The 27,678-nt window shown below is 58.1% G+C and overlaps 1 protein-coding gene and 2 non-coding genes across 3 annotated transcripts; 1 reads left to right on the forward strand and 2 right to left on the reverse strand.

The window, feature by feature from the left end:
- Positions 1–880: 880 nt before the first annotated feature.
- On the reverse strand, positions 881–27,678 carry PHGDH (phosphoglycerate dehydrogenase). The gene is made up of 12 exons (XM_008147239.3): positions 27,418–27,678; positions 21,138–21,289; positions 17,996–18,061; positions 14,441–14,495; positions 14,250–14,348; positions 6,929–7,061; positions 6,126–6,274; positions 4,739–4,891; positions 4,025–4,157; positions 2,737–2,867; positions 1,677–1,914; positions 881–1,164 (listed from the first exon to the last, which is right to left on the reverse strand). Exons 1-12 carry the CDS (start codon positions 27,553–27,555, stop codon positions 1,010–1,012), a joined length of 1,602 nt encoding a protein of 533 aa, XP_008145461.2. The 5' UTR covers positions 27,556–27,678; the 3' UTR covers positions 881–1,009.
- Positions 16,835–16,920, forward strand: LOC114233657 (small nucleolar RNA SNORD62). The gene has a single exon (XR_003619809.2). It is a non-coding gene; the product is annotated as a small nucleolar RNA SNORD62 (small nucleolar RNA).
- Positions 18,994–19,130, reverse strand: LOC114233659 (small nucleolar RNA SNORA21). The gene has a single exon (XR_003619811.1). It is a non-coding gene; the product is annotated as a small nucleolar RNA SNORA21 (small nucleolar RNA).

Raw genomic sequence — 27,678 nt, forward strand, 5'->3', positions numbered from 1 at the left:
AGCATCCCCTCCTAACGGGAAAACCCTCAAAAGCTGAAAAACGTAGGATCAGGGAGTGAGCGCCGTTGTCATGTTTCATAAAAATCATCTTTTAAAAAAAAAATCAAGTAATATACTATCCAACCCACCCCGAGCTGGCTTTGTAAACTCGCCTAATATTCTCATGCCTCGTCTCATACTTTCTGCCCCTGACGAAATCCTCCCAACACCTCAGAGAAACCGTCCCAGCTGAGTTGCTTCCTCCCCTGGACCCCACGCAACTCACAGCACCTGCCGCGGCCCTTTCTGCACTGCTCCCCGTGACCTGTGCGCGCTGCCCTCCCGCCGGATGGAGACTTGTGAGGGAGAAGTCTGGGTTTACTGCTCCTCCTTAGGCAGGTCACCCACCGGTGGTCGGCAAACTCCTTAGTCCACAGAGCCAAATATCAACAGCACAACGATTGAAATTTCTCTTGAGAGCCAAATTTTTAAAACTTAAACTTCTGCTAACACCACTTCTTCAAAATAGACTCGCCCAGGCCGCGGTATTTTGTGGAAGAGCCACACTCAAGGGGCCAAAGAGCTGCATGTGGCTCGCGAGCCGCAGTTTGCCGACCACTGACCTAGCCCAGTGTCTGGCACATAACGCTGCATGTTTTTATTAATATGCATGTATAGTTCCAGATGGAAGGGCTCTGAAACGCCAAGCTTTGTTCCTGTGAAAATGCCTCTGAATAACCTGAGACAGGAGTATCCACACCCAGGCATGCAGCTTGCCCATCCAGGTCCTCCTCCCTGTGTCCTAGCCTCCTGCAGCCAAAGCCACCCCCATGGCTGCCCGTGAGCGCCCTCTGGTGGCCCTTGTGGGTAATGACAACACAAAGACACAAGGCGATTTGCGGGGGGGGGTGGGCTGTTTATTAGGTGGTTATTACAGGGGTCAGACCACATAAGTGGTGTCAGCCCCGGGAATGTGACCTGTCAATGTTGATCACAAAGCCCCCAAGGCTGGTCCCGGGGAGCCCCAAGGTCAGAAATAAAACTGAAAGGCCTCGGTCACATGCTGCTTCCAGGCGTCCAGGCTGGGCAGCAGGGAGGAGAGGCCCATGACGTGCCAGGTCTCCCCATCGGACACCACCGAGGTCTGGTAGGACAGCAGCTGCACGCCTGCCTCTGCCAGGAGCCCTGGGAAGAAGAAAGCCTTGGTTGGCACGGAGTATGGGAAAGGAGGAGCGAGGGGCTGAGAGTCTCGGGCTGCTGTGATGGCTGCTGCAGTGGAGGCTGATGGTCTCGGGATCAGAGAGCTGAGAGAGGGAACACTTGCTCAGCTTTATTCCAGAGAGCATCGGGCGAGGCAGGGCCTGAACCACTGAGCTAGAGCAATTGCCTGACTGGCTGGCTGCCAGCTTCGTCAGACCAACAGCGACAGAACAAAGCGGGCCCGCTTCTCGGCGCAGCTGGCAGGGACGGGGAACTTGGGCCCGTCGGGAACTCCCTCTCTGCCAGGAAGTGCTCCAAAACTCCCAGCGGCCCAGGCGCCAGGGGACTGGGCAGCTCAAGATGGCACAGACTGTCAAATCTCAGAGGGAAGATGGGGCTGGGGGTGGGAGGAAGAGACCAACCAAAGACAGGACACCCCCTTCCGCAACCAACCACCCGCCTCAGGACACCAGCTCCCCCCACAGGCCCCTCCTCACCGATCATGGTAGGCAGCATGGCAGGGTTGGAGGGCTGGGCCCGGAACAGGAGCAGGGGCAGACCCCTGCGGAGAGGCACTTCAGGTCTGAAGGCAGCTCCGTTGAGGGCCTGCAGCACAGGTGTGGTGCCCTGGACAAAGCCCACAGCCTGGTAGGGGGCACCTGCCAGGGCCACGCTCAGGAGGCCTTCCCCGCATCCCTGCTCTCCTGGCACAGCGGGGTTATGGGAGGAGGTTACCTGCAGAGAGGAGGCAGGGGCACGGTTACGCCCCCTGGTGGCATCATGCCCACCCTCTCCCTCAGCCCCATGGCCGATTAGTAGGGCTTCAGCTGGCCCACTGGGTCAGCCGTTCAGAGCCGGGGGAGGAGTCAATGGCCTCCATAGGAAAGGATAGATGTGCCTGGCACAGCTAACAGCTTGGAGGGGACGGGTGGGAAGGAGGGAGGAGGAAGAGAGGCGGGTCAGCCTGGGGGCTGGCCCAGCCTGGCCCCTCCTGCTCACTGCTTCCGGCACAGAACCAGTGGCCTCACTGGGACGTAGGTGTGGAGAGGGGGCAGGAGGGGGGCTGCGGGAGCCCTGCTTCCATTGGCTGCTGCCAGCTCCCCCTGGCTAAGGAACACAGGCTTTGATCTACAGAGGGAACCAGAGGGAAAGACGCCAAAGCAAAGCCATGAGGGCAGCAGAGGCAAAGATGTGTTGCCAGCTTCCCAGGAGCGTGCAAGCTCAGCCAGAAACCGGGCTCTATGGTGAACGCAGCCCTGGACGGAGCCAGAGCTGAGCACGCGAGACTCCTCAGTGCTCCCGGCTGTGAAATGGGGGTGCGGGCACAGACATGCACACACAGCACTTTCCCGCACAGCAACGCGCGGAGGCGGCGGCAGCCCCCCTTTGCAGATGCAGACCTGATCCGCGCCACCTCTCCCAGGCAGTCTGTCCGTGGCAGGACCGCCCCCAGGGCTCCCACTCACTGAGCAGGGCTGGGGCGTGCTCTGAACACGCAGGGGGAGGAGGGCTGTGCCCAACGACGGGGTGGGGAGGGGAGGGCGGGCGGGCACCCACATTGAGGCCGGCCTCCTTCACCAGCAGCTTGGCGTTCACCAAGTTCACGTCCGCATGATTGGAAGCGTCCTTGAGGAGGCCGACAATGACGGCGGGGCTCAGGCAGTTCCCAGCGTTCTTCAGGGATAAGCCTGGGGACCGACGAGAAGCCACCGTGAGGTCACAGTCTGTTGAGCAGCCCAGGAGGGGCAGGAGAGCCCAGCACCCGCTTCGGTTCACAGCTCCTCACACACTGGGGACCCCGATTCCAGCCGGCCTGGGCCGTCCTGCCTCCCCCGAGGAGCGGACACACGGTGGGTCAGCAGGCCTGCCCGGAGGCTGGCCCAGCCTGGCCCTGGCCCGGTCTGGACCCCGAGGGCACTCTCATCCAGGCTAAAAAACCCATCTCCAAAACTCCGCCCAAATCCAGTGCCCCCCACACCTGCCATGGCCTGGCCACCCTGGCCTGCCTGTCATTCCGGCACTCACACCCTTGCTGGCCTCAGGAAGTAGAAGAAAAGGGGTAATTGAAGGAATTGTGGCCCAGTTCCCCCTGCCTTGTGGCCCGGGGACCCAAGCCAGTGGGGATCCCCTGGCTCAGGTCTTGCCCAGGAGGGACAATGCTCAGGGTCTACCTGCCCCACCCCCCCACCCCCCACCTCTCCCCAAGAGTCCACAGTCAATGGGGAGGAACGTCTCTGCGATGCTAGAGCCTCCCTGGTCTCTCCCGCACCTCTGCAGCCGGCTGGAGCCTGCACAGTCACCCAGGGGCCGGCAGAGGGCGCTGTTCTGTTCCCACGTCGCGGCTGAGCAAATGCCCCCAAGGCTACCATCTTGTCCCAGCGCCCATCTTAGGCTGTCGGAGCACAGAATGTCCCCACACCTCGTCTGGCACACCCATCCTGACTCACACTTCACACATGAAAAACACACGGCTCCGAGACCGGAATGCCACACAGCTGGTAAGCGACAGGGTCAAAACCAGAATCAAAGGACTCGCCGCCAATCCTACCGCCTCTCATGGGAAACTGTCTCTTGTGGAGGTTCCTCTTGCACCCCGAACATGCACATCTCTAAAATAATGTGCACACGTGATCTGTGACAATTAAGCATATTTCCCAATGACTTTTTGTCCCTCCTCTTCTGCCTCCACTCAGTAACAAGTGAGCCATACTCAGAACGTGGGACATGGGGTCCCAAGACCAGGGTCACCTCCGAGTCCCCCACTGTCTGGCCTGCAGCAGACACACCTAGTGGGGTGCAGAGTCCACACCCCTCCTCCCCTCCCCTCTGCAGTGTCCCCGCTCACCCTGCGTTACCACCTGGATGGTCCCTTTGGGGGACCCTGCCCAGGCTCGCATCAGAGTCCCCAGAGCTTCTGCCAGACCGATCCACGGCTTGGTGTGCGGAGAGAAGGCGCTGGTAAGGGCCTGGGCATTCACCTGCAGGGAGACAGGGAGTGGGGCTGAGGTTAGAAAGAGGTGGGACCCGGCACGCCTGTCCCAGCAAGTCTTGTTGCTGAGCCCCAGCTCCCTGCGGAGAGCAGACGGCCAGCTGCTGGGAGCAGAGCCGAACAGCTGGGTGGCTGGCTGGGAGCCTGTGGCAGGTGGAGGAAGTGTGCAACTAAGAAGGACCCCCCCCCCGAGGGGCTTTCTCCATCGCCCCGCCCCACGGGAGCCCAGCCCTCAGCCCAGCCTCACCCCTGCATTCGCAGGCCTGCAGAGAACAAAGGAGCCTTTCCCAGGCGCTGGGCCCTGGGGAGAACCTCCGTCCCTGCACAAGGCGGCACTGTCAGGGCGGAGCTGGGCTCCCTGCTGCCAGGCCTGGGCGTCACGGCGAGGGGCAGGCCAGCTCCTGCCACCCACCCAGAGGCCGACTCAAGTGGGATCTTATCTCGGCTCCCAGAGCAGAACCCGGCCACCACACCACGCTGTCCCCATTGTCCGCACTGTCTCCATTCCCACCACCAAGACTCCTGCTCCTCCCTCTAACCTCCGGGCCCCACCCCACCTGGGATACTTACGACCCCCGCGAGGGCTCTCCCCTTCACCATGTCCACGAACTGGACCGCGATCTCCTCCCCGCAGCGGCTCTGGGCCTCCTTGGTGCTGGCGCCCAGGTGGGGGCAGCTGATGACGTTCTCGTGGTCCACCAAGGCGCGGTCCCGAGGCGGCTCCTGCCCGGAGGGAGACAGGGACGTTGGCAGGAGGGAAGGCACTGTCAACTGACCGGCTTCCTCACGGAGGCCCCACCACAGCAAAGTGGTGGACAGAGCTGTGGACCACATTCAAGTGTGCCTCTGGGCAAACCTCCGTCTTCCCGAGCCTCAGTTTCCCCCCCTGAGAAATGGGTGAGCACCGCCTACCTCGTACCATCGCCATGGAGATCACACACCAGCAATGCCAGAGGCTCTCAGCAGTGGCACCTCCTGTGGCTGCTGCTTTCCCCTGAAAGCCCCGCCCCCTGCGCTCACGGCCATGCTGTTCGCAGACACGGAGGGTGGCCACCTGGGCACCTCCTCCCCAGGGTCCCTCCCCCCCTTGTGCTCGCTGAGCACAGCGCACTGCCCTTGGGAACGTGACTTAGGCTCTTCTCTGCTGGGCACTGTCCCCCGGGCTCTGTGGGCTCCCACCTCCCCCGGGGCCCCCGGCGGTGGCAGTCAGAGCTCTGAGGAGGCCGAGGGGCAGGGGATTGGGGCTGTGCTGGGGGACGGCAACCCAGGGAAGGGCCAGGCACCCCACCCTCGGGGACCTTTCCATCTAGTCCAGAGAGGTCACCAGAAACAGGCCCAGTGCCCTGTGCACCCTGGGCAGGCAGGGAATGGACAGCGAGTGCTCTGGGGGCTCAGAGGGCGGGGGCTGGCCAAGGCCACACAGTTCAGACAGGCCCAGCACCCGCCCCTGCCTCGGCCAAAGTCCAGGTGCTCTCCCCTGGCCTCCTGGTGTTTAGGCGGGGATGGGTTTCAAGGGGACATGCACCCTTCATCGCTGGGTCTGGGGCGGGGCAGGGTGGGGGGTGGGGGAGGAGACCTAGGAGAGCAGCCCACCCTGGGGACCGGGGAGCTTCTAACCTCTGTCCTCGGGCTTCCTTCCCTCCCGGGAGAGAGGAAGGGCAGGGAGAGCCAGGGGCACTGGGCGGAGTTGGCGGGATTCGCTTCATCAGACCCGCATCAACGCAGGAAGCCTCTCTCCCTGCCCCAGGCCCGGGCCTCAGAACCATGTGCCGGTCTCCTCGGAGGTTATAACGGCGCAGACCAGGACACTCGGGTTTTGCAGGAGCCAGCGGGGGAGGCCTCCTCAAACCACACAACACAGGACCATTTCTCCCCTTTACCGGGGACAGAGAGGTGACCTGGGGGCCTCCTGCCCCACCAGGGTCCTCCCCTCCCTCCCACCCCCCAGGGCACTCACCTCCGTGAACACGTCCAGCGCTGCGCCCGCGCACTGACCCGACTGCAGGGCGCGGAGCAGGGCGCCCTCGTCCACGATGCCTCCGCGGGCGCAGTTCACCACGCGCACGCCCCTCTTGCACAGGGCGAAGGTGCCGTCGTTCAGCAGGCCTGGAGGGAGGGCGGGGCCGGGGCCGCGATGTGCCAGGATCCCACGGGCTTGGCTCCAGCTCGGACCCCCTTCCCCGCCAGCTCCTCCCACAGGCCTCCCCTCTCCCCTCTGAGGCGCGGGGCCAGACTCCGTTCAGAAACCTCCTAGAAGTCCCCGAGATTCGCCTGCTTCCCGTGGGTCCGGAGCCAGAAAGGCCTGCAGTGGCCCGGCCACTATGCAGGGACACTGGTCATACATGTTGCCCCAGCTCACCCCACACCCCACAACTTCCTGCGGGCTCACCGCTCCCCTCTAATGCAGGGCAGCTCACAAAGCATCCGTGCTGGTGCTGGCAGAGCTGGGGGCCCCTCCCTCGGGCTGATCTCTCTCACACACACAGACACGCACACACACTCACATACACATGCACACACACTCACATACACATGCACACACACACAATCACACACACACGCACACACATACACATGCACACACACTCGCACACACTCACGCACGCACACACGCACTCACACACACACACACTCACATACACATGCACACACTCGCACACACGCACTCACACACGCACAGTGTCTGTGGAAGCCCTAGACGGGGGCCCACCCTTATCTGGTCTGTGGCTTGTGGCCACCACCAGGTGGGGACATACCCACCTGTCGTGGAGGGCAGGAGAGGGGTGTGCACAGTGATGAAGTCACAGAGGGGCCAGATCTCCTCCAGGGGCAGCTGCTGAACGCCGAAGGAGGCCGAGACCTCTGGTGAGATGATGGGGTCGTACCCTACAGTCTGGTCATGAGAGAGAGTGTGTGTGTGTGTCATTAGTATTAATATTACTAATAATGGCAACCATGGCACACTTACCATACGCCCAGCTATGCTAAGCCTTCTGCAGACACCAGGGTACCGAACAGTAGGGGCTTACACAGGAGGAAGGACCGGGACCAGGGCTGAAAGGCGGGTGTCGGCCTGCACGCTCTTAACCATCAATGTGGGAGCAGCTCGTGTGCGGCCAACGGGCAACGTGGAGCGTGGAAGCCCTTGGGGAGCAGGGCGCCCAGGGGAGGGAGGACGGTCACTCGGGGATCAGTGTGGGGCACAACCAGGAGAGGGAGGGGAGGCTGGCTGCAGCCGGAGGACCCCAGGGCCCGACAACGGCAGGGGCCCTGGCTGCTCGGGCAGAGAGTGCGGGAGAAGGGAGGGAGGGGCGGCGGTGCCGAGCAGGGTTAGAGACCAGGACGCGTCATCAGGGAGGGGCGAAGTACCCGTGCTGACGACAACGGGGAGGGGATGGTCCCCTCTCCTGGAGTTACTCTTAGGGACTTAAGATGCCTCTTGTCTTGAAGGCAGAGCATGGTGACTAGCCGCAGGGGGGTATAAAGGACTAGTGACAGATGCTTTCAGCAAGGCAGAGTTGATGGGGGTGGGGAGCAGTGACCTCAGAGGAGGAAAGGGAGACATCAGGGTACCAAGGTGGGGGAGGGCCCAGGAAGAACCTTGTCTGGGGAGGAGGTGGACCCCCCCCCCCCTGAGGCTGCAGAGAAGGAAGAAGGTTGACCACTGGGAGATGGGGGGCAGGCAGGGAACTTGGGGTGTCAGCTTCACTGACCGCATCCAACTGGCCAAAGGTCATCGCATGTCAGTGACAGGAATGAGACAGGCCGGGGAGCCAGGGCAGGTGGAGAGGGAACCCGAGACGGCTAGCTGAGCAAACTGGCTGAGCAACTCGCAGCCAGACACAGGCGGTCACCTCCCTGCAGATAACATCTAGGCTTCAGGTGTCTTTCAGCTCCAGGCTCAGAAAAGCAGCAAAACCAGGTGGGCAGGCGATGCCAGGACCAGCTGTGATGACTACCCACCCCTCACCCGGGCACTGACCAATCAACAGAGACCAGGACCACCCGAGAACACAGGGGAGCGCGAGATGCCAGCATCTCTCCTACATCAGAAACAGCCTGGCTGCCGGACACCCATCCCCCAGCCAGGGTACGAGGCCAGCTGAGCAGCTGGGAGGCGCCTGCAACCAGGTGCAAAGCCAATGACAGGAACGTTATTTTAGAAAACAAAACGGCAAAGAAGATGGCGGTACCCAACCCAGCGCTTCTGGAGAAGCAACGGAAAGGGGTTATGGACGAGGTCCCGCTTGTGGATCCCGCTTCTCATCACCGGGCGGAAGAAGGAAAGCCACGTGGGCCCCACCCCAACCGCAGGTGGAGGCTTTGGGGAAGGAGGCTGTCTCCCGGTGGGTGCCGTACAGGATCGCCAGCTGGTGACACCCAGGCCCACAAGGCCCGGCCGTCAGAGAAAATCCATTTTCCTCTCGTGGGGAGAATAAAATGCCCCGGGGAGGAGAGGCTTCTGCGCTTATTCTCACAAGTCTCCTCACAAGGCTTCTTTGTCCGCGGCCTGCCGCTGGAACAATGGCCCCTTCATCCCGAACCCAGATGCACTTTGGCATGTGGCGTGGGGAGAGGGGAGGTCACAAAGCTGAGCCTGACAAGCGGGTTCGCACAACTCCAGGACCCTGGGCTCTCAGAAGTCAAGAAAAGGGTCAAGCCCTATAGTCAGTTTGGCTCATTGGATAGAGCATTGGTCTGCGGACTGAAGGGTCCCAGGTTCGATTCTAGCTGAGGGCACATGCCCCGGTTGCAGGCTCGATCCCCAGTAGGGGGCGTGCAGGAAGCAGCCGATCAGTGATTCTCTCTCATCATTGATGTTTCTCTCTCTCTCTCTCTCCCCCACTTCCTCTCTGAAATCAATAAAGAAATATATTTTTTAAAAAGCGGGCGGGGGGGGGGGGGAAGCTGGTCAGGTGCCCCTGCCTGGGGCCAAAGGGAAGTGGGCGGGGCCAGGAGACAAGCATCTCCTGCATGCCCAGGTCCTGACTCAGCTTTCTTTCACACAGAGACAGTATCTAACCCATCCGCAGGGAAAGAATTTGAAAAGAAAAGCCCTGTTCTTGTTGTTTTTGTTCGTGGGTTGTTTTTTTACGGGAGACTGTCCAGGGCAGACAGGAGCTGAGCTGAGCTGAGACCTGGGGTCCTTGCACCAGGAGACCATGTGGGGGGGGGGGGGGGGCCCAGAAGGGCGACATCGGCCAGCCGAGGACCAATGCCTCAGCAGGGTCCTGACGTTTCCTGGAAAAGGTCAGATGTCTGAATGGGCAAGCTTTGGGGCAATTTCGGAAAAAGTCTACTCCTAGAGAGGAGCCTTGGGGAGAGGCATAACGGAACTCCCCACCTCAATCTCAGCCCCAAGACAGACTCCTGAGGTCTGGGCAACAAAGGAACCTCGCTTTTCAAGGGGAATACCAAGGCAACCTTGGGAGGCAGGTCCCGCCTGCTCCAGGCCCCCTGGCTCAGCAGGGGGCGGAGGAGAGCTAGGAAGGGCCGGGTTCCCCAGATGGAGGCTCCAATGATGGAGCCTGGCAGCCACGCCCACCCTCCAGCCACACCCATTCTGCCCGGTAGCCACATTCTTTGGCTTAGACTTGAAACTCTCCTCTACACACAAAGAAATCTTAAATAGCCCTGACAGGTTTGGCTCAGTGGATAGAGCGCCGGCCTGCGGACTCAAGGGTCCCGGGTTTGATTCCGGCCAAGGGCATGCACCTTGGTTGCGGGCACATCCCCGGTGGGGGGTGTGCAGGAGGCAGCTGATGGATGTTTCTCTCTCATCAATGTTTCTGACTCTCTATCCCTCCCCCTTCCTCTCTGTAAAAAAATCAATAAAATAAAATAAAAAAGAAATCTTAAACACAATATAAAACCAGATCAATTCAAAGCTACAGAGGTGAGGGCCCAATGTCCCGCCTGACCCTCCCGCTGTCCCCCACTCCCCACCCCCCGCTGTCCCTCGGGCACCCTTCCAGAGCCTGAAGCTCTGGGAAGAATTTGAAAATCACTCACTGTTCTGGGGCAGTAGGAATTCCAACTACAGACCGAGATAAGAGAGCTTTTGATCTAGAAAGAACTCGGGGAAGGGCCTGTTTAACCGACAGGGGTCAGGACAGGGGTCAGGAGTGAAGACAGCTGTGGTGGCACAGGGCAAACAACACAGATGAGCAGTCAGGAGACCCGGAGTCTGAGCCGGCCTCCACCACTCACTGGTCCTATTTTCTTAGGCATATCACATAACCTTCCCGGGCCTCAGTTTCCTCATCTGCAACTGGGATAATAATATTGACTCGCAGGGTCAAGGAGCACAGAATCCGACACGGCCGGCCTCAGTACACGTTAGCCGGACCCGAAAGATTCAGTGACAACTGGTGCCTCCAGTCCAATGTCCATCCCTCTGGGCTAAGTCAAACTCATTATAACACCGGCCACCTAGAAACTTGCGAGATGCTGGTCTGCTCCTCACAGAAAACCTTGGTAAGAAAGTGCAAGGCTCAGCTCCTGGCCCCTGTAGGTCTTTTACACATTCCAGACCAGAGGACATGCCAGCGTGCGTGCGTGACGTCTCCAAAGTGATTACCTGTGAGTTAGCAACACTACTGAGAAAATGTTTCAAGCAGGAAATGTTATAGAGAAACCCACATGATGCAGACCACCAGCAGGCTGCCAGCTTCGAGCACTAACCGGAAACCCGCATCTGTGCCACATGGCTCAGAGCAAGTCAGCCGCCGCTCTACGGTGGCTGCTCAGGGCTCCTTCTGGACCCGGGCCTGGGCGAGTGTCAGTACAGGTGGGCAACAGCCAAAACCCCCCTCCCCAACCACAACACACACACACCAGGTGGTCCTGGGAAGACAGCTGGCTAAGCTCCCATCGGAGGTGAAGGATCCCCCTTTCCCCGAGGGACCAGATAGTCACAAAGAAAGGAAAGGGGACGTTCCATCCCCAGCCCCTGAGCGCCAGACGGCCTCTCCCTACAGCTCCCGGGATGGGAAGGGATCAACTCTTAAATCACCATACCCGGGAAGGGGCCAGATGTCAGCCATGCATCAACAGCCTCATGGGTGATACCAGCCTGGGTGACAGACTAGGACACAGGTGAGCCCAGGTGCCCGGGAAACGGATGATAACCAACCACCTTTACATGCTTTGCAGTTCTGACCGGGCCAGCCCAACCAGACATCCCGAAGTGTCCCCCTGTGCCTCTTGGTCCCCTCTATGTCCTCAGCTACAATGTTCTCCCAAGTTACAGTCCTTAGTGATGTCACATCACCTCCCAGGACAGCACCGTGACGCCCAGGCGCGGGTGGATGGCATCGAGGGACTTCCAGGATCTACCAGTTTCATGTCGGTTTCCACAGACGGGGCTGAGGTCTCGGAGGTCGAGGCAAAGCCAAGGACAATGAGGGGGTCCCGTCATCAAGCTGGGCCGCCTGGTCCCGGAAGTGAAGATCGAGTCCCTGGAGGAGACCTACCTCCTCTCCCCGACCATCAAGGAATCGGAGCTCGTTGACTTTTTCCTGGGGGCATCCCTCAAGGATGAGGCTTTAAAGATGATGCCCTTGCCCTACCCGGTGTGGCTCAGCGGATAGAGCGTCGGCCTGCGGACTCAAGGGTCCCGGGTTCGATTCCGGTCAAGGGCATGTACCTTGGTTGCGGGCACATCCCCAGTAGGGAGTGTGCAGGAGGCAGCTGATCGATGTTTCTCTCTCATCGATGTTTCTAACACTCTATCCCTCTCCCTTCCTCTCTGTAAAAAAATCAATAAGATATATTTATAAATAAATAAATAAATAAATAAATAAACCAGAAATGTCCAACATAAATAAATAAATAAAAAATAAAGATGATGCCCTTTGCAAAACAGACACGCATTGGCCAGAGGACCTGGTTCGAGGGAGTTGTCGCCATTGGACCACAATGGACAGGTTTCAGGGGTTACAAGCAGCATGTCTCAGAAGCAAGGCGGCCCAGAGTGACCCCCCCAGAGACATCTCAACAGAAGCCCTCGGAGCGAAGCACCCACACCTTCAGCGCCATGCTGGGTGTTAACACATGTGGGTGTATCATGCAGGCTGTGCCCGGAAACACAGATGAACGTGGATGAGCAGGTTCTAGACATCTCTTCGAAGCAAACACACGTCTGCGGGGTGTCAGTCACCTCCCCTGCGGACACGCAAGGTCCTGCACCCCCCTGGGCCTCCCAGAGGCAGCTCCCGCGGGAGTGGAGGAGCCGAGTGTCGCCAGAGGACTGGACAAGCTGGCTGATCGCATCCGTTATTCAGGAAAGGAGGTGAGGCTTTTTGTCCGAGTTAAGTCACCGCCGAAGTCTCAAGTCCTTGACAACAACTGTCCCCGAGTTGGAAGCATCCGATGCGCTGTGGCGCCGTGGACGGGAGTGAAAGGAGCAGGACGGCCGTGGGGCCTGGACCCTGCTCCGAAGTGACTGCATCATCAATGAAACCAGCCTTTACCAAATGGCCGTGTGCTCTGAGCTTACCTGGCCCCTGGCCCCCACTTTCAGGCGACTGGAAATCCCCGTGAGCTAAACCTCGATCCCTCACAAGAGGCAGGAGGAGAGAGAAAGTGCTCTCGGCGGCGGATGGCACTTCACCTCCCTTACCCACAAGGACGTGGAGTTGGTTTGTGCTCATGGTCAGTGGGTCCTGCCGGGCCACACTCACCGCCCTTGGAGATCTAGAAAAATGTACCTGGCCTTCCCCGTGCTAAGGTTCGGGGGAAGATGTCTAGATGACTTAAATATGGTGGGGGGTAGTGGCAGGAGGCAGAGAAAGATGCTCAGGGTGGTAGAATGGGATGCCCACCTGGGTTCTTGTCTGTCATCCATTCGCTGTGAGCCCTCAGCAAAAATTAACCAACTCTGGAGGTCAATATAAACTTAAGGGCTCATCAATAAGTTCCCTACAGCTCTATGAAAGTGGGAGGGCCAAATTGGTTTGGCTCAGTGGATAGAGCGTCGGCCTGCAGACTGAAAGGTCCCAGGTTCGATTCCAGTAAAGGGCATGTACCTTGGTTGCGGGCACATCCCCAGTAGGGGGTGGCAGGAGGCAACTGATCAATGTTTCTCTCTCATCGATGTTTCGAACTCTCTATCCCTCTCCCTTCCTCTCTGTAAAAAATCAATAAAATATATTAGGCGTCCTCAAACTATGGCCCTCGGGCCACATGCGGGTGTTTTTGCCGTTTTGTTTTTTTACTTCAAAATAAGATATGTGCAGTGTGCATAGGAATTTATTCATAGTTTTTTTTTTAGACTATAGTCCGGCCCTCCAACTGGCCCCGTTTAAAAAGTTTGAGGACCTCTGCCTTAATATTTAACTAAAGCCTCCCTGGCTGCAATCTGAACCCACCACCCCCTCACAGCCACTGCACACAGGGAGGTGGCCCAGCCCTCCCAGGTGCCGGTCACTCCGGCCTACGTGGGCGCCCTCTCTGGTCTAAGTGGCCTCCCCCTACGCAACATCCCCAGGTGTGGTTCTGCTTTTGATGACAACGCTCCCTCAACCGGAAGCCTCCCAGAATAGGATTTAAGGCAGGGCCCTGGGGGGAGGTGGGGAGCAGGGATGATTTCTGAGAAATGTGTGGGGTCTCCAGCCACCATCAGCTCTAGGATCCTATCAGCTTACAGACAAGCACCGTTCAATTTCTGCTGAACCCTGGAGAGGAGCTAGAAGATGGATGGACAATTGCTCTGTCGTAAGGGTGCACATCTGCTCATGTTTCCTGAATCATCACAGGCGACAGACACAGCCAACAAGGAGGCCTCACAGCAGGGGAGGGAAGGTCGGAGAAAACGGGACCCCTCTCCGCTGGGACTCAGGGCTATTACCCACCCCAGGGCTAAAGGACCTCCACCGAGCAGCCCCAGGTTCTGAGTTCAAGAGTGCACACCAGCAGGTAATGCTCCCTCCCTCCCTGGCTGGCTGTACCGCCTGTTTAAGCCAGGGGCTCTGAAAGGGAGGGGTGGGGGGTATCAGACCCTCCTAGGACAGAGCCTTCAGCTCCTCGCACACAAAGCTGCCTCTTCCAAACTTTCTACAGGAAGCCTGCGACCCCTTACCTTCATCCCGAAGGACTGCATCCGGACGGCCACCTCTCTCCCGATCCTCCCCAGGCCAAGAATCCCCAGGGTCTTTCCATTCAACTCGGTTCCCATGAACTGCAACCAAGCAGGCAGAGAAGCCGAAGTCAGCACCAGGAGTGAGCTTCAGGCACCGAGCCAGGCGCGGGGAGGCAAGGCCGGCTGCTCACCTTCTTTCGGTCCCATTTGCCGTCCTTCATCGAAGCCGTCGCCTGGGGAATCTGCCTGCAAGGACAGACACAGGGTGAGCCGGCCCACGCAGACCCCCGCCCGCTCAAGGAGGCGTGCGATGGCGCCTGCAAGCCACCTCCACCTGTCGTGACCCAAGCTCGGCCTGGGTCTGGGGGCTCAGGTTCAGAGACAGGAGGGTCGAGGTTGTGCAGCAGAGGGGAACCCTTGGCAAGACTTGACCTGGGACCCGGCCAGTTTGGCTCAGCGGATAGAGCGTTGGCCCCTCGGACTGAAGGGTCCCAGGTTTGATTCTGGTCAAGGGCATGTACCTTGGTTGCAGGCTTGATCCCTGGCCCTGATCGGGGAAACAAGCGGGAGGCAAACAGTCGATGTGTCTCTCTCACATCAATGTTTCTCTCACTCCCTTCTACTCTCTCTAAAAACCAATGCAAAGCCCTAGCTGGTTTGGCTCAGTGGATAGAGCGTCGGCCTGCGGACTGAAGGGTCCCAGGTTCAATTCCAGCCAAGGGCACATGCCTGGGGTTGCGGGCTCGATCCCCAGTAGGGGGCGTGCAGGAGGCAGCCGATCAATGATTCTCTTTCATCATTGATGTTTCTCTCTCTCTCTCTCTGTCCCTTCCTCTCCAAAATCAATAAAAATATATATTTTTTAAAAAGAAACAATGTTTAGAAGGTTTAAGGAGCATCTTGTTTTAGACACTCTTCTAGGAAATGTTTAGACACCCATAAGCTCATTGAACACTCACGACTGCAGTGTGGGCTCTGGGGGTTAAACACCCCTCCCAGCTCCGCCCACCTGGCAGCAGCTGAACTGATTCAAAGTGGAGGAAGGCCTCCCAGCAGGTAGCCTCCCAAGCATGAAATGCAGGCTTTCCTGCTGGCCACGCCGTTCAATGGTCTGTGGGTGGGTGGGTGCACAGAGATTCCAAAATATTGTTCCTGTGTTTCTACTTCACTGACGTCTTATTTTAAAAAAGTTCTTTCCTGTCTACCCATTATGGACTTCCACCTGCAGGTACGGCTGTTCTCCTCCACTGGGAGCCCCGTGGACTTGTGGGTAAACTCAGCCAAGCTTAAGGAACTCGCTTCAGGGGAAAAGTTCCATCTCCCTGCTCCGGCCCGTCACACCATCGTGCCTCGTTCAGGAAAGCAAAAAGGGAAAGTGCTCTCGGTCTCAGCGACGCCTAAAAAAATGTCTCACTTGGTGTGAGACGGAGCCCCCAACCCTCAATCCCCTGCCCGCCTCCTCTCAGCTCCCTCGCCTCCTGATCTCTGCCCACCCGACTCCACGGTGCTGAGATGTAGGCGCTAAGATGTACGGGATGGCACCACGGGCATAAGAAATCCCCAGACCCTCCCTCTACCTGCTGTACCCAGCTGGTCAGAGCCTCCCAGGTTCAGTCCTCACCAGGCCGGTCTCGGGGGACCAAGATGTGGGCGAGGGGCCTCAAAAGGGGTCTGACTCACAAGAGCAGATAAAGCGGGCAAGACGGGGAAATGTGCATTGGTTGCAGTCTCCTCTTTCTTTCCATGTCACTGTTGCTCTCCTGCATCTGAGGACTCCCGTCATCTCTCCAAAGCCCCCCACATTCAGGGCCTCCGCACCCACAGGGCCCGATGCTCTCAGCTGTCCCGTCCGCAGCGCCCACTGGGCCTAGTGCTGCCCTGCCAGGGAAGCAGTGACTAAACCCAGGTTATGAGACGGGAATGCCTTCTTAACGGGTACTTACTTCTCAGTTTGGACGCTTCTTTGATGAGTGAGGCTGTGGATGAGGGACTGGGATGAGGTGGTGGGGGCATCCTTTAAACCATCCCACTTCACCCACTCTTTTAAATAGTCTTTTTATTTTATTTTATTGATTTTTTACAGAGAGGAAGGGAGAGGGATAGAGAGTTTGAAACGTCAATGAGAGAGAAACATCGATCAGCTGCCTCCTGCACTCCTCCTACTGGGGATGTGCCCGCAACCAAGGTACATGCTCTTGACCGGAATAGAACCTGGGACCCTTCAGTCCGCAGGCTGACGCTCTATCCACTGAGCCAAACTGGTCAGGGCCCGACTCTTTCAAATAAAGATGGACGTGCAGCCGGGACGGGACGGTCTGGGAGACCCAGACAGCCAGCTCGACGGCCCCTTCTGGCTGGGTTCCTGCTGCTGGGGAATTGGTGCCTGTTCCTCTCTCTCTCCAACCGCCTCTCCTCCTCACTGGCCAGTGAGTATCAGTGAATCCCTCGGTCTCAGGGAGAGATCTCGGAGAAGAGTTAGAGCAAAGCTGAGCCCCTCGAGGTCCTCCCCAGCCGGAGGGAGAACGCCTCTTGAGGGAGGGGAAGAGGAACTTCTCAGGCCCGGGAAGAAGGAGTCCTGCTGTCTGGCTCAGTGATGCAATGCCAGTGGGCCCTTCTGACCCTCCACTGTGGACTCGGAACCAGGGAGACGAAAAGGAAAGTGACTGAGAAATCAAGGAAAAAGGAAAAGAAGGATCCCAGGCTCTGCCAAGGGACCTCGACCAGCTTCCTGCCCTGTCCCTGGCTCCATGCCCTTCCCCGACCACAGCAATGCTGGGGCTGGCTGCTCAGCACAATCATTTCACCGCCCAGCGCAGTAAGGCTCACACGCATCCTGCGTCACATCCCTTGTTCCCAGGCTGCCCCGTCTACTCAGAGGGCCCCCACGCCCAGAACTCTGGGTTAAAAGAGCAAGAGATTTGAGCATTTGAGTTCCCTTGTGTTATGAACCCACAGGCAGGCCCGGGATCTCAGGGCAGCTTTTTATTTTATTTTATGACAACACAGACCTGTGAGGACAGTGACAGAGGTAAGCCCTGTCCCCGAATCCGGAGACAGCTTCTTGGATGAATTAACCTTGAAGAACAAGAAGCGTTACCTAGACCAGTGGTCGGCAAACTCATTCGTCCACAGAGCCAAATATCAACAGGACAACGACTGAAATTTCTTTGGAGAGCCACATTTTTTAAACTTAAACTTCTTCTAACGCCACTTCTTCAAAATAGACTCGCCCAGGCCGCGGTATTTTGGTGGAAGAGCCACACTCAAGGGGCCCAAGAGCCTCCCGTGGCTCGCGAGCCGCAGTTTGCCGACCACGGACCTAGACGAAGCTGATGGGGAAAGGTGCTCCGGGCAGCAGGAAGAGCTTCTGCAAAGCTTAGGTTAGAAGTTAAGTGTGTGAAATCCGACCGCCAGGAGGGGCACAGACAATGGACGGGGAGAGTGGGAAGCGGGGAAGGAGAAAGGAAAGATCACACACAATCACGCCCCCACGACCCTGCTCCTAGGTGACAGGCAGCACCTGGTAACGGCCCCTCCCCACTGGCCAGCACTGGGGACCTGACTTGGCACGCCAGAGCCAGGTCCTGAATGTTCCGTGGGGGACCGGCAGCCTTGAAGGTTCCCAGCGGCCTGCACGCCGCCAGGGTGCGGTGTACTCACTACGTTTCTGCGGGTCCCTTGGCTTGGAGCATCCTACTCCCTGACCTGCCAGGGGGGCTGGCTCTGCTGAGAAGCCGGACACTTACCTGGCCAGACACATGATCATCCCACAGGTGAGCTCCGCGGCACTGAGACTGTTCCCGTTGGGGGTGCTAAAGAGCAAAGGGAAGAGGGACGTCAGTGGGCCCAGGCCCGGCACCCCCACTCCTGTCCCAACAGAAGGCCTCGAGGGCACACTGCGCCCGCTCTCTGCTCCATGAGCTCGTCCCACGCCACCGCCCTTGGTTTCTCTGCTGTGCTCCAGCCCACCTCCCAGGGCTGGGACCCCCAGCAGAGAAACACACCAGCCTCGCTCCCCAAACTCACTTCTCCCGAGAGAGAAGTGTCTCCCTGGCCTGGCTAGCCCTTTGTCCGAGTCCTCTCGTTTCTGAATCCACTGGCCCGAGGAGGCACAAATCCCGAGGCTCATGCCATCAACCTGACCGAGGCTGTGCCTTGATGGGTGACACATCTGTCAGATGCGGAGATCAGCCCATTGCCCACGGACCTTCACCTTCACCAAGGTGCCCAACTTGGCACTTATTCATAACAAAGTGATACACACACACACACACACACACACACACACACACACACGTATATATACTAGAGGCCCCGTGCACAAAATTCATGGAGGGGTTGGGGGGGACGGTGTCCCTCAACCCGGCCTGCACCCTCTTGCAATCCGGGACCCCTCTGGTATAGGGTCCCTAGGCCTGGCCAGTGATCAGGGCCTATGGGGCTTTCTCCCCCCAATCCCCACCGCTGGCCCCGCCCCCGCCGCTGCCACTGCTTGCCATCTGTGCGGCGCTGCCCCCACTCCCCGTCACCGGTTGCCTCCCTCTGCGGGCAACAGGCCATCGTGGGGTGTGATCGCTTGGCTGGCCCCCGACCAATAGAATCACACCCGCCTTGGCTGGCCTGGTGCCAGTGCGTGTCATGGCGTGGTTGTCCGGAAGGTCGTTGGGACTGGCCTTCTGCTGTTCGGTCAATTTGCATGTTACAATTTTATTATTATTTACAGATAAATAAATTTTTTTTTTAACTTTGTCGCACCACCAATTGAAGCAAAACAACACCGCATGCTGCCACTTCACCCAAAAGCCGTGTTTTTACTTTGCCCTTTTCTGACAGCTCAGTGGGTCATCAGCAAAAGGCCCAAGGAGTGCTTTTTAAAAGGGGCACAAAATGACACCTGTATCCTCACCCATAGGGCTTCTCCTCCTACCCCTCAACAAGTCCTCAGCTGAGAAAGCTTCCTCACCCTTCACCCTCACAGCAATGCTCACCGTGCCCATTTTACAGAAAGGAGAAGGGGGATGGCCACCCGTGAAACTGTTCTTTTTTTCCCTCGACGGCTTTTTTGTTGCTCTTGAAAGAACTTATTAACATGCATGTTCACCCTCCTTCTTCCCCTGCTGGATCTTTGCATCTCTGGACATGAAGGTTAGAAGGAGGAAAAAGGTGAAGAGATTCTATATCTTTAAGAAGGTCAAGATAAAAGCAACCTCAGACATCTTGGCAGCTGCTCTTGGCTGGGGGACGTCCCACGCCGAAGGCAGAGTGCCGGCGGCCGCCAAGAAGATGGAAGCCCGTGGAGTGGATCCACGCCGCCGGGCTCCAGCCTCCGCTATGAGAAGTGGGAAGCCCGTGTGGGGGCACAGCAGCCTCGGGAAATGAACACACGAGGCCAGTGGCACCTGGTCACCTCGCCAACTGCCCGGCCGCGGCGATCTGAAATCGAGCACTAGGCCGTGCGGCCACGGCTGGGCCCGTCACCGCGGTGGCCATGACACTGAGCTGGGCCCAGCCTGGGTAAGATACCGGAGCAGGCGGACTGGCCGGCGATGCAGGTGGTTCTGGTATGGTTAGCAGCCTGCCAGAGCAGACAGGTGAAAAGTAAATCGTGCAACATTGTTCTTTAATAACACTGGCAGAGCTTGTTTAAGAAGAATCCTATATAATAAAGGGCTAATAGGCAAATCGACCCAACGGCTGAACGACCGGTCGCTATGACACGCACTGACCACCAGGGGGGGCAGACACTCAACACAGGAGCTGCCCCCTGGTGGTCAGTGCGCTCCTACAGGGGGAGCACAATCAGCCAGAAGCTGGGCTCACGGCTGGCGAGCACAGTGGGGTGGCGGGAGCCTCTCCCGCTTTCGCAGCAGTGGTAAGCCGTCAGTCTGACATCCCCCGAGGGCTCCCAGACTGCAAGAGGGCACAGGCCTGGCTGAAAGACACCCCTCCCTCTCCCACCAGTGCACAAATTTCGTGCACTGGGCCTCTAGTAAATAATAAAGGTTTCTCAGAGCCTGTCTTTGCACAAGACCCTGGCCCCCTGGCCCCCCGGGGAACAGGCCGGATGGGGATGCTGGGAGAGAGGCTGGGGGCCAGAGGCTGCTGCTTCTGGATCCAGGGCAACCATGTCAGATGGGTTACATGTAACACTTCTACTGTTGGATATCGCCCACCCTAGTCAGATGACCCGTCAGTTCACCCCTACCCTAGAGGGGAGAGTGGAGGGAAAGGACTTGAGGACATGAGGTCCCCAAGGGAAAAGGACTCCAAGGGACAGAGCAGTGGACCAAGGATAGTCTTGCCTCACCACATGCCAGGCGGGAGCCAGAGGTGAGTGTCCCCTTGCAGGAGCATGCCGACATGACCTTGCATGACCTTTCCCCTGGGTTTCTGCAAAACCAGCTCCAGTGAGGACCCTTTTCCTACTGGCCCTGGGGTGTGAAAGGGAAATGGAGGTCCTGGCTGCAGAGGAGCCCGGGGAAGTGAGGAAGACAAAGGCTGGAGTCACTCGGGTCGCTGAGGTGGTGCATGTGCATGTAGATAAGAGCAGAGCTGACAATACTGGCTCCAGACAGCACAATGGAGGGGGAAGGGCAGAGCTGGAGCCGAGAGGACAGATAAAATTCACTAACTCCCTTCTGACTCCCACACCAGGCTGCCGACCTGCAGACACCTGGGGGGTGGGTTTGTGAAGCGTGGAGTTTACAAAGACAAGCTCAATGGCAAACCACTAAGCTTGAGCACTGACCACCGCCTGGACTCAGCTTCGACCACGCCTCCTCCTGGAAGTCCTTAGCTCCGTCCTGGCTTTGCCTAACGTAGATATCTCCCTCCCTCCTCGAGGTCCAGCCCCACCCCCACCCCTGACCCCCGACCCCCGCGACTCACTTCATGACCAGGATGCCCTTCCTCGTGGCGGCCTCCAGATCCACGTTGTCCACGCCGGTGCCGGCCCTGCCCACCACCTGGAGCTTCTCGGCTGCGTTGATGACATCCGCGGTCACCTTGGTGGCCGAGCGGACGATAAGGCCTTCGCAGTCCTGAGGCGGAAGAAGAAATATCTGGGTCACGGAGCTGGTCTGGAAGGCCTCGTAGACTCTAGGACCTAGAGCTTCTGTGCCCACAGGGGGAGCTCCTGCGTGCTGGCTGACTGGATATCCTCAAGGAAAAGGAGGCAATGGCGTGGGGCACCGTTTACACATCCGAGAAGCTCCCCCAGTCAGGCCTGGGTTCAAATCCAAGCTCCATCCCTGGTGAGCTCTGAATCTTCAGCGTCAACTGTGAGAGAGGAGGCAATGGGACAGGCTGGGTGCAGCATCTGGTGCGGTAGCTGGCCCTGCTCAAGCTGAGGCAGGCCAGTAAGCCAGGACAAGCGGAAGAGGGAAACTGAGGCCTGCAGTTTTCAGCCATCTAGTAAATCCTGCCTCCCCTAAACCAAGGACAGTTAAAAGTAAATGGTTTGCATTTCTCCTCCCCGGCCGGAGGGGAAACAGCTTAAATCACCCTACGCAGGGAGACAGCAGAAATCCAATTAGTGCCACTGGCCAACCACACCCAAGGACAGACAAATTAAGAGAATAAATCCCATTTTGGCACATCAGCAGAAAGCTGAGTATTCTATTGAGATCCTTCCCTAAGACCTCACCTAAATGCCCGGCCTGGAAAACCCCTCAAAAGCAAGATCCAGCTCAGGCTCTCCCTCCCTCCCAGGAACAGGCCTGAGCCGCCCACTGCTTTCCACAGGCGTGCAGCTCCTAAACTCTGAGGGACCACTCTCCCCCCAGGCTTGCAACCAGGGCAGCCACGGGCAGTGGTTGGCTGCCTTTTCTCTGACTTCTTGGTGAGCCGATAGGCTCATTTCCCCAGCCTCTCCTTGCTTCCCTGTCCCCCGCCCCCCCTTTCATAAACGTCCTCTAACGTTCACCTGGACTCGTGTTGTGAATTTTTTCCTGCACCAAGTCCAGGCCCCCCGTCTGGTAACAAAGGGACATCCCTGCCTCCACTGACCCTGGGAAGCCCGTGGGCTGGCACGTGGCAGGCGCTCAGTAAATAAATGGCGGCCGGCTGAATGAAGAAGGGAAGTGAATGAAGAAAAGACAAAACCGCTGAAAGGGAAACATCTCCTAAAAAGAGAGGCCAAAGGAAGGGGGGAAGGAGAGAACCATGAAACGGGTCCAAAATGGCTCAGAAACCCAGGCAATATTAGAGTAAAATCACACATGTGAACCCTGAGACCTTCTAGAGTCATCCTAGCCACTTTGCATGGCCACTCGCCAAGCTAGACCCCAAGACGGTCTTCACAGCTCATCCAGGCTCCTGGGGTGTCTTCCCACAACAAGGAGATTGTTGCCCAAACACCCGGCCCATCCCCACGACTGTCCAGGTGGGTGAGGAAGCAGCAAGCTGTGGAGTGGTCGGGAGGCTGGGTCCCAGCCCTGGTCTCCGTCTGTATGAGCGGGTTAGAACCCATGGCCCTCGGGGCCCTCCCGCATCTGCTCTGATTCCCATGAGTGGGCGTCTCTGCATCTTCCTCAACGGAGCTCTCGGCTGGATCCCACGAGAACTTTCTTTCTTCCCTTCCCACCACATCGATTCGGGAGCAAGAAGGGCCAGTGGGGCCCTGACCGGTTTGGCTCAGTGGATAGAGCGTCGGCCTGCGGACTCAAGGGTCCCAGGTTCGATTCAGGTCAAGGGCATGTACCTTGGTTGCGGGCACATCCCCAGTAGGAAGTGTGCAGGAGGCAGCTGATCGATGTTTCTACCTCTCTATCCTTCTCCCTTCCTCTCTGTAAAAAATCAATAAAATATATTTAAAAAAAAGAAAAGAAAAGAAAGGCCAGTGGGCACCTGGCTCCAAGGGCGAGGGCCCCACTGTCATACTGTGCACAAGCCCCAAGCCCAGGAACAAGTCAGACAAGGTACACAGAGAGAGAGCACAGCCCCACGGTCCTCCATGGCCGGGGGCGGGGTTCAAGTTTACACGCAGCCGAGTCTCTAAATCTGGAGGCTTCACCGATGTTTCAGGAGACTTTTCTCCACCTGACGGCAGAGAGCTTGATGCAAGACCCCTCATGGGCACCCCAAGCCCTTTTATTTATCTGTGACTTTATTATCCGTGGTTCTGAAATAAAACCTCAGAAAGTGACATTCAAAGAAGCATTTACCAAGAAGCATTAAAGTCTCACCCCGTTTCACAGATGAGAAACTGAAGCTCCCTCCTCCACCCCTCCACCCCCCCCACCACCCCCAATGAAGGCTGCCCACGTCCCCTCCTCCTGATCCCCGCCTCATTTCTTCTTTCCATCTCCGGGGTGTCTGGTGTATATATATATCTGGAATTATGCTACACCTGTCAACACAACTCACAGCCCCACCCAAGGAGCTCACGACAACTGCACGTGCATGCTGTGACCTCGGCGTGTCCAAGGCATGGAAAGGTTAAGGAAACAGACAGGAGCCACCCTGTCTGGGCTGCGGTCCAACACCTGGTACTCTGAATACCTCCCTGGTTGAACGTCAGCCAATGCCTGGCCAGAAAGGGGACACTGTGTCTGTCCCACATCCAAGTCCACCGCACTTGCCTCCACAGAAAAGGATCCCCCCTCCCTGGCCACACACCACCCACTCTTCCAGGCAGACAACTTTCCTCCCATGAACCCTTTGCAAACAACCCCCGACGCCATCACAGACTCTCCCCCGTTTTATCATCTGCTTCACGTTTTCTAGTAAATGTCCTCTCTCTGACCTGCAGTTTGCTCTTCTCAGACGTCCCTAAAGCAAAGATTATTTGAATAGCTGATACTCAATAAAAGACGCCGCTGAATAAATGAATCCAGTGATTAAACCTACCCTTCACCATTCTCCCCACCCCCGCCCTCCTTCCCCAAATATTTGATCGGGTCGCATGATTGAAAATCCAGCGTCAGAAATCCCTTCTCTTGAGTGTGATAAGAGGCTTAAGATTTACTTGTGTGAGCACTGAACAGTTTTCTGAAAAGGGAGAACAAGTTGGGAGGCAGCAGGGAGAAAGAAAGGTTTGGAAATTGCCAAGTCGATCAACAGAGCCAAATAGGCCCTAGACAAACAGACCCACGTATGTGTGGGGATTTACAAAATAATAAAGGCAGGTTTCAAACTGCTGGGGAAAGGAAGATCTATGCAATGAATGGCAGTAGGAAAATGTAAGGGACAAAACATGGAATTCCTTCTTTATCTTTCTGACAATTATGAGCTAAAGGTATAAATGCATTACCGGCCTGCGGGCTAATGGATTCTGACCAGCAATGCTATTTAATGAAACAAGAAAATATGTAAACGCATCACCTATGGTATGGGTGTTATTTCATGAAACTTTAGTAAGTGTGTGTCCACATGTGTAGATGTGTAAACCGAGTTGTGACGTAAAATGACTTTCTGATTGTGGGTCATGGTCAACGTTTAAAAGCCACTGATCTGTGGTAAGATTTAAATGTTCCTGCATATTAGATTTAAGAAGTGGCACCAGACGGGCCAGCATAGCTCAGTGGTCGAGCGTCCACCCATGAACCAGGAGGTCGAGATCAATTCACAGTCAGGGCACATGTCCAGGTTGCAGGCTCAATCCCCAGTGTGGGTCGTGCAAGAGGCAGTTGATCAATGATCCTCTCTCATCACTGATGTTTCTATTTCTCTCTCCCGCTCCCTTCCTCTCTGAAATCAATAAAAACACGTTTAAACACCAACAAAAAAGAAGTGGCACCTGCTGAGAGAGAGGAGGGGTACACAGTCTTGCGTTTTGTGAGTTCCAAAAAAGATGCTTTGTTATTCCAAGCCGGTTTTCTAAACATTTTTTTTTACGAAGACCCACAGTTAAGAAACACACGATTAAGTTGTGATTTTAAACTCACAAATCCCACACACACCCCACAACTACACACATAACTGAAACAAACTTCACCACGCACGATTAGCCTCCCTCTCTGCATAGTTCTTATTGTGTGTGTGTTTTTCAAATGCTAATCATGACCCATTAAAGTGACTTCCTTACCCAGCAATGGACTAGCTGTGACTTGCTTCAAGTCTGCACAGGACCGTTCTGGGGGAGTAAGCGAGGGCAGGCTGTGCCTGCCCAGAATGCGAAGGAGTGGGGACGGAGGCCCGGCCTGGCTCGGGCGATGTGTGGGAGCTCCTTCCATCCTGTAAAGGCTGAAACGGGGGAGGCAGGGGCACTGAGGCAGATGCCTCTCCAGGCAGAACAAGAGCGCAGAGTGGAGAGGAGAGGGCACCCGCCAGCCGGCTGCCAAGGAGACTCCCCAGCACTCCCCACTGAAGGCTCCGCAGAAGCAGGCAGGCAGGCTGGCGCTCCCGAACGGCCCCAGGATGCCTGGCAGTCTGGCCAAGAAACAGCCCTCCCGCCCTGCCAGTTCCCAGCGCCTTGAAAGGGGGCCTCCAGATTTCAGCTCCAGCCTCCCAGCTCCCACCTGGCTGGCTTCCCAATGACTGGGGGCCGCCTCCCGTTCTTCCCAATCCCACACTTAGCCCTCCCCGGCCCTCCTCCCCCCTCCCGAGGTATAGGATCTCTGATTTCCATAAGAAAGCTACAAAGCCCCAAGAAAAGGCCACGCTCCCCATTCCAGTGACCTGGTGGGTCTGGAGCTGGGCTAGAGGCCACTCCACTGCCTTCTGGCCACTGCCCCGAGCCAAGGTCATTGGCACCATTCACACGAAAGAGGAGGTGGCGAGTGTGAGGCGCCTGCCTCCCACCTGGACCTACCCTGCTCCTAGGATTAGGTCCGGAGCCCTTGCACCTCACCCCACCCCCTCATTTCCCCACCCCCAACCCCCGGGTCCAGGCCGATCAGCCCTTCTCTCCACTTCTGCAGCGGGAGCAGGCGGAGGCTGGGCTGCTGGGCGCTCTCATTCACCCCTCCTCTGGTCAGTCCGTTTGGCCAGGTCCCCTAATCAGCGTATAAGCTTCCTGAGGGCACCGGCCGGTCGGAAACTTCTCTGAGTCCGGGAAGGGGTGGACACCCGGACACCGCATATGGGGGGAGGGTCCACGGAGAAACACGACAGCAGAGACCACCGCACCGGCAGCTGTGAGGGCCACGCGGTGGCCGCACCGTGAACATCGCAGCCGCCGGCTGTTTTGATGTCAGGACCCCCGGGAGGAGGGAAGGGCGGAGGGGGTGCACCCGCGCAGAGGCGGGCAGAGGTTGGTAGGAGGCTCCGCTGCGGTGTGGGGGGGGGGGGGGGAGTTGGGGGAGGGGTAGACAGCGGGGTGCCGGGTGCAGGAGCTGGAGGGAAGAGTTCACAAAATAAGTGACATCCACCGGACGCGGCCACCGGGACCCTCACAACCAAGGTAGATTGAGATTCGAAGTCGACCGTGCTCATTACATATCCCAACAAAGCGAGATCCGTTCCAGAGAAGGGCTTGCTAAGAAATAGCAATTGCCTGGGGGCGCCCGGGATCGATTCCAGTCCCGCCTGGTCGTTCTTGACCGGCGAGGAGGCCGAAGTGAGGCCGTGCGCCCGGGCCACGTGCGGAGACGGAGCTTGGACCCCAGCCGCGTGGGCGCCCCCCGCCCGCCCCCATTTCCTCCGGGCTCCCAGGAGGCCGAGGGGCGGTGAAAACTCGCAGCGGTCTTGCGTCAGACGAAAGGCGGGTACGTTGGTTACCGTCCCCGCAGCTGCCACGAGACAGGCTGGGACTCGGCCAGCGCCCCCCCAGGGGATGCACGACTCGGCAGGGCCAGCCAGGGCTCGGTTCGGGGAGGATCGCCGGTCCCGGCGCAGGGAAGCCACTTGGGCCGCCTCCCCCGGGGCCCCGGCGCAGCGCCCGGCTGGCGGGGCCACGGGGCGCCACGGCGCTGGGGGCCGTGCTGACATCCCGCCGGGAGCCTGCACGGCGCATGGCTCGCGGGTGGCAGAGCCCACGAGATACGCGCAGTGGCACACTGAACGGAAAGTTTACATCCTGCAGCTCACCGCCGCGTGTTCCTCCCTCCTCCCCCCACCTCCACCCTCGCCCCCGCCCCCGCCCCCGCCCCAACCCTTCAATCCGGAGGCCCCAGGATCCACCGATACCCGGGACCGGCGTGGGGGTGGGGCGCGCTGGCCCGGGCGCGGCCAGCCCGTTTCCGAGGAGGATGCCACCGGCCGCTGGTCTTTCTCCCGCTCGCGTTACCTGCAGCTCGGCTATCAGCTCCTCTTTGCTCAGGTTCTGCTTCTCCACCACCTGCAGCCCTCCATCTTGCAGGATCTTCCGGCAGCAAGGGTCCAGGCTGTCACTGATGAGCACTTTCTGGAGGTTTGCGAAGGCCATCGCTGGAGCCGGCCTCGGATCCACCGCTCTCGCCCGGGACAGAAACACCTCTAAGCCGAGCAGCTCCCGTTCGGAAGGCCGGGCCCGTGTAACTGGGCAGGATTCGCGATCTCCCGCTCCCCC

This window comes from Eptesicus fuscus, chromosome 22 (genome assembly GCF_027574615.1).
Source record: "Eptesicus fuscus isolate TK198812 chromosome 22, DD_ASM_mEF_20220401, whole genome shotgun sequence".
Classification (NCBI taxonomy): Eukaryota; Metazoa; Chordata; class Mammalia; order Chiroptera; family Vespertilionidae; genus Eptesicus; species Eptesicus fuscus.